We start from the raw sequence: 6,569 nt of genomic DNA on the forward strand, positions 1-6,569 counted from the left end.
ACCTAAACTCTAAACCCTAAAATATAAATCCTGGACCCCAAATCAAAACCCTAACCTAAACCCTAAATCTAAACCCAAACCTAAACTCTAAACCCTAAAATCTAAACCCTAAATCTAAACTCTAAACCCCAAACCTTAAACTCTAAACCCTAAAATCTAAACCTTAAATCTAAACCCTAAACCCTAAATCTAAACCCTAAACCTAAACTTTAAACCCTAAAATCTAAACCCTAAACCCTAAATCTAAACCAACTCCACCAAACTTCTTCTAATTACTTGATATTCTAAATCTTCTGAAGCTCAAGAATCCCTTGCCAACATGACTAAAAAAAAATCCCAATTTTATGTTCTCTGCAAAGACATCGAAACATTCATTATTATTAATTGTTGTTTATGATTCTATATAAAAAAATAAATAAGGACAAATTGTAACAGTCTCAAGCATATGTTATTCCAAACTATTGCAACCTCAATTGAAACTGTATTATTTCCGAACACGTTCTCAAAGCCGCACATCATAACTATACAAATAATTATGATCCAGCACTAAAACCTACGAAGAACAATATGATTCGATCGTTGTGTCAAAAAAATTCTGTTAAATAATCAACATGATGGACGATGATAAAAGTTATAATGATTATGAAATGTACCTGTAAATTGTTATAATACAGCTAATAAAGTTGTATTAAAAAACATAAGTGAACTTCGTATATTAGTTGTAGTCAAGTGGACAGAATTGGTTAAGCAGCCCAATAAAAAGGGCTGATGTAAACAAAGGCTGGCATTTGGTTCAAGTACTTGTAGGTTGGAATAAACAGTATGATGATGAACTGGGTTTCGACCCAACGGTGCAGCATTTAGTGCCCAACCCTCATAGTTGTCATTGTCATATTATGGTAATTTGTCTATTAGAGCGGGAAATACTTTACATCAGTATATCTAAAATTTTCCTTCTACACGCAATACTTAAATTTATCACAAACTATGTTTACTTGATATGTAATATCTGTGTAGTTTTGATAATTTACTCGACCCCAGAGCAAAAAATGATGATGAATAAGTAGCTTCTCCTTCTTGCCAAAAGAAGCACACCTCGTGCTGCAAACAAACAAAAAAGGAAACAAGACGCTACAAACTCTTGAATTTTTCACCTCCAATTGTGAAAAACTGGAACTGAAGTTGAAGACATCAATCTATAAAGAAACCTGAAAATACATCAAATGTATTATGTTAGGAGTCAGTGTTAAGATACATTATTTGTACAATGAACAAAATAATTTGGAGTAAATCAACAAGTATGGGATGATTATTACTATATGAACTTGAAACAGAGAATCTTTTTAAGATGTTTCCTAATTTTGATAATGCTCACCCCTCACATGTTTTAATATAATGTAATCTTTGAAACTAATAATCTTTGATAATCGATACATGCACAACGGGAAGAAATAACAGCTACAGATGAGTAAAACTTAATTTATTCATACCAAACAAAACGAATAGACTCCCTATAAGCACAGCTTTTATAAAACCTATCTAAAACCAGGACACCCAATTTTAGTTCTTTCGAACGATAATCAAACAACACAGCAGGGTCAGAACAACAGCCTAATGCCAATCATACAACAGACCAGGATGATGATAATTAAATAAAGTAACAAACATTGCTCTTTCAATATTACATATGAATAAGTGACCCAACATAAAACTTAAATCTTCAGTAAACGTATCATTTAACTTCAGCAAATGTCTCTGAAGCCCATAATAAATTAAGAAGCTAACCTTTAGCAATATAACCCGTGATTAGTACTTAGCTTTGAAGATGCACAATTAGATTAGGCTTTGAAAGGACGAATTTCATAAGGGAATTAAGGACTTAAGGAAAATATTTTAAAACCTACCATAATTAACATGATAAACAAATTAACTCAACATACCAAACAAATACTCCCCCAAACAATAATAATAGGTTAGATTAGGCAAAATACTAAAAAGCATTGGATAAAAGACTCATTTCAATTATGTCATACCTGACATAGAAGGTTCATTCGATCACAACTATTTTGTCAAAGGTAACCTTTAACAGGGATATTTTCTTTCATGAGCTTGGCACATGTATATGTCCGCACAAAAGGAAGCACAAATTGACAAATTATGAAACAATAATGTTAATTCACCACAAGTATTAGCTGTTAAAATATAAGCAGAATAATACCTCTAAAATAAGAGAGAAAGTCACCCAAAGTGTACGAGTATCTGTACAAATGAAATCTCCATTAGTCCAAATAAGTATAAGTATAATAAATAATTAGAAGGACCCAAATTTATCCACATGAAATACTAAATACATTTTAACCCAAGCACATTTTGAACAACCCATATGCCACGTCTACAACTAATTATAATCAATTTTATGAAATCTTCATTCAGTCTACATATACCAGGGCTAACTGCTAAATGTTCCAAAGTTAATTAAAGATAATCTAATAGAGATGACATATGCAACTATTGCATGTATTTATGTATGATTTTTCTATAGATTCTAGAATTATGTATAACTTGGTAATTAAAATGCAATGCAACAAAGGTTAAGGATCATAAAAATAACCATCATATATTTAAAGCCATCATCATTCATGTGAATAAAAGGAATTCAAGACTTAAAAAACTATAAGGAATTTGAAACTAATAATCTTTGATAATAGATAGATGCACAGTAGCAAGAAAGGTGCAACCTGAATAGTCAACCACCGACCGCTGAATTCATTCCATCACAACCACCCACACCTTCGTCGACGTCGTCACCGCCGCACGCACAACCCACGTCGTTTATCCGCCTGCAACCCATTCCGTCACACACCATTTCATCCCCGTTATCGTGTATGTCATTTCCTTTTTCCAACTACCAGGTAAGCGTAACTTTTCTTACAAATGTATACATTTAGGGTTTCGATTTTTGGTCTAAATTTGTCCGTTCACCACACTGCAAAATAAACGAAATATCATATAGTTATTAAACTGATAACTGATGAACAAAAACTGGAGGTGACAATGTCGACCCACTTAACTATTGAACGGATCAAAATGGGTTATGCTTGATTCTAACAGATCATATGGGTACAATAAAATTATACCTTCAAGAAAAACAGGTCAAATGGACTAAAACTCAACTAAAGTGTATTTCAAATCTACAGTATATTATCCATATCATTTTATTTTAAAACCAAACCCATCTAAACCTGTTGGCCAATTTACCACCACTAAGACTAACTGTTGAACTTGGAATTTATATTTCGTCACACAATTTACCTTATGACATAGTAGTAACAAAAATCGGCCAAGATGAACGTTTGAACCGCTTCTGCGAGAAAGACCATCGGCAACCAAAAGTATCCGCTTCCTAGTAAAAACAGATACGATCCAGCAGATTCATAAACCTATCATTCATCACACAATATAATGCATAAGGTACAGTTTTAGTTGTACAATCATAAATTCACATATAAGCATATATTATGTGTACATAAACAATTGGTTTTAAACCCCAAGGGGTGGCCTAGTGGTTGAGTGCTTGGAAATCTCCAAAGGAAACCAAGATTCAATCCTTACTACCTACACTTTGGGGGCTTGCCTTTCAAAAAAAAAAAATAATAATAAACAATTGGTTTTATGTTTATTTGATTATACCTGGATGATCCAGTGAGCACATCCCAAAAACCTTGCAAGGCCAAGTGCAAACACGTAACGTGCAGTAGATGGTTCGATCATCCACACTAAATAAGGAAAAAGATTAAACGAATTACTTTTCTGATTATTAGATTTTTACCAAGTAAATGTATCACTAAAATATGGTACTTTTACAATAAAAGATCCAAACCTTGGTTTTTTGCATCATCATTAGTTGAGGAAGGACTGCAATTGATTCCAAATACACACAAAATGCCCATGAAACTTTGCTCATATGAAAATGAGGAGGACTGCAATTGATTCCAAATATAATCAGCGTATTCCTACTAAATTAAGAGCAGGAAAAATTGTCATAGCTAGCAAATAATATCATAATCATAATTTAAATCAAATCAAAATACAGAGTTAAAAGGCAGTATAATAAAATTGAAGGTTAGTTATTAACAATTGCATCGTCTTAGTAAAACTTTAACATATGACCTATGCATAAATAGAATTAAAAAACCAACATAAAAGCCACCAATAATGTGTAGTACTTCTTCTGCAATCTTTTCCTTTTGTTCATCTTATACTAATAATAATAAATAAAAAATTGTCACATGCTGAATAAATAAACCCAAATAAAGCACTGATTTGGACATGAAATTTAACAAATCTTACCTTGGTAGATTCACTACAACATAAGGAACAAATTTCTTAACACAATTCATGATCAAATTGAGATTCAAGGATTTAGGGTTAGAAAGATGAGGAAGGTTAGGTACGGGCGTGTTTTGGTGATGTTTCTAGAAATGAAAATATAAGAGAACATGTATACACTTAATTGTGTATTATTACTTAATTGTGTAGTATCACAATACCCCATGACACACGGGTATTTACTAGTTATTTGAAATCTTACGTACCTCATTTGGCGGCCCTAACCGAGTCCAAATTAAATAAACAAACATGTTCTATGATCCTTGTCACAAACTAGTCTTAACCAAATAATAAAATAGCACTATTCATTTAATTAAAATAAAAGCATAAATAACCACTCAATTATGTCTAAGGGTAAAAAGGTCATCTTACATCTAGGCCCGGTCTGAGGATGTTACAGATCCACCCCCTTAAGAAGGTTCCGTCCTCAGAATCTGTTCATGGTCAAACATGCGAGGGTAACGAGCCTTCATCAACTCTTTAGTCTCCCATGTTAGGTTCGATCCTAAGCTATGTTTCCATTCAACAAGCACCATTCGGATCTCCTTCTTTCTTAACCTTGTTACCTTTCTATCGACAATTCTAACCAGTTCTTCAACTAACCTTTGATTCAGGTCCCACCCTCAAATCACTCAACAGAACTAGTTGTGTCTCATCATCGACCTTACACTTCCTAAGATAACACACGTTGAATGTGTTTTATATTCCTGCCAACTCTACTAGAAGCTCTAACACAACCGTCTGGTCATTAATCCTCTAAATAATTTTGAACGGCCCAATGTACCTTGGAGCTAACTTACCCGGCTTACCGAACCTGATAACCCCTTTTCACGGTGAAAATTTTAAGTAAACACGATCTCCCACCTCAAAGCTTACCGAATGTCTACGTGGATCGGCATGCATTTTATGTCTATCAAACGCCGCTTTCAACTTTTCATGCGCTACCCGCAAACTGTTTATCACCGGCTTCTAACCAACAAGTCGGCGTTCTACATTTACGACCATACAGCATCTCATAAGGCATCATACCAATACTCGAATGATAAGTATTATTTTAGGCGAACTCGATCAAAGGTAAATGTATATCCTACGGACCACCGTACTCTAACACGCATGACCTAAGCATATCCTTTAGTGTCTGTATTGTACGTTTGCTCTGATCGCATGTCTGCGGATGACACGCTGTACTCGAATTTACCCTTGTTCTCATAATCCTATGCAAATTGTTCTAGAAATTGGACACAAATCTAGAATCCATGTCGGATACGATAGATAATAGAACCTCATGTCGACTAACTATCTCTTTCAAGTATAACTCTGCCAGAATGCTCAGCGAGGCTGTCTCTTTTGTTGCTAAAAAGTGGGCACTCTTAGTCAGTTTGTCAACAATTACCCAGATCATGTCATTAACTCTCTAAGTTCTGATGGAATTTTCAACTATTGTAACGAACCATAGGGTTTGTGGTGTTCGGCTTTAACCTGAGCGCAAATATGACACCTTTCCACCATTTGAGCAACATCTTTCTTCATCGTTGGCCACCAATACATCGGTTTTAAGTCATTATACATCTTAGTACTACCCAGATGGACAGTCAACCTCGATTTGTGTGCTTCATTTAAGATCAATTTCCTTAAATCTCCAAGCATAGGCACCCAAATTCGGTTCTTAAACGTCTTAAGTCCACGAGAATCGTCAGTCAATTGGTCTTTTATTTAGGTCATCAGTTCAGTCATTAAGTTTTCCTCCAATAAAGCGTGGGCTTGAACTTGTCTTATATATTCAATAAGGTCTGAAACTATTTCGGTTCTCATAAATTTTATGGTCTCCACAGTCTTTTTACGAATCAAAGCATCGGCAACAACGTTTGCTTTGCCCGGATGATACTTTATTTCACAAGCGTTATCCTTATAAGTTCTATCCATCGTCTTTGCCGCATATTCAGTTCTTTCTGCGTGAAAATAAACTGGAGGCTCTTATGGTCCGTACATATTACACACTTCGTTCCGTATAAGTAGTGTCTCCATAACTTAAACACAAATACCACTGGAGCCATTTATAAATCATGAATCGGATAGTTACGCTCGTGTGTCTTTAACTGACAAGAGGCATACGCGATAACCCTATCTCTCTGTATCAATACACACCCAAATCGGCAATTGACGCATCACAGTAAACCACA

General features: G+C 34.6%; 1 protein-coding gene across 1 annotated transcript; it reads right to left on the reverse strand.

The window, feature by feature from the left end:
* Positions 1-2,856: 2,856 nt before the first annotated feature.
* On the reverse strand, positions 2,857-4,056 carry LOC139886264 (uncharacterized). The gene is made up of 4 exons (XM_071870029.1): positions 3,881-4,056; positions 3,691-3,776; positions 3,313-3,440; positions 2,857-2,986 (listed from the first exon to the last, which is right to left on the reverse strand). Exons 1-4 carry the CDS (start codon positions 3,948-3,950, stop codon positions 2,965-2,967), a joined length of 306 nt encoding a protein of 101 aa, XP_071726130.1. The 5' UTR covers positions 3,951-4,056; the 3' UTR covers positions 2,857-2,964.
* Positions 4,057-6,569: the final 2,513 nt, after the last annotated feature.

The sequence above is a fragment of the Rutidosis leptorrhynchoides genome, chromosome 1, assembly GCF_046630445.1.
Source record: "Rutidosis leptorrhynchoides isolate AG116_Rl617_1_P2 chromosome 1, CSIRO_AGI_Rlap_v1, whole genome shotgun sequence".
NCBI classification, from domain to species: Eukaryota; Viridiplantae; Streptophyta; class Magnoliopsida; order Asterales; family Asteraceae; genus Rutidosis; species Rutidosis leptorrhynchoides.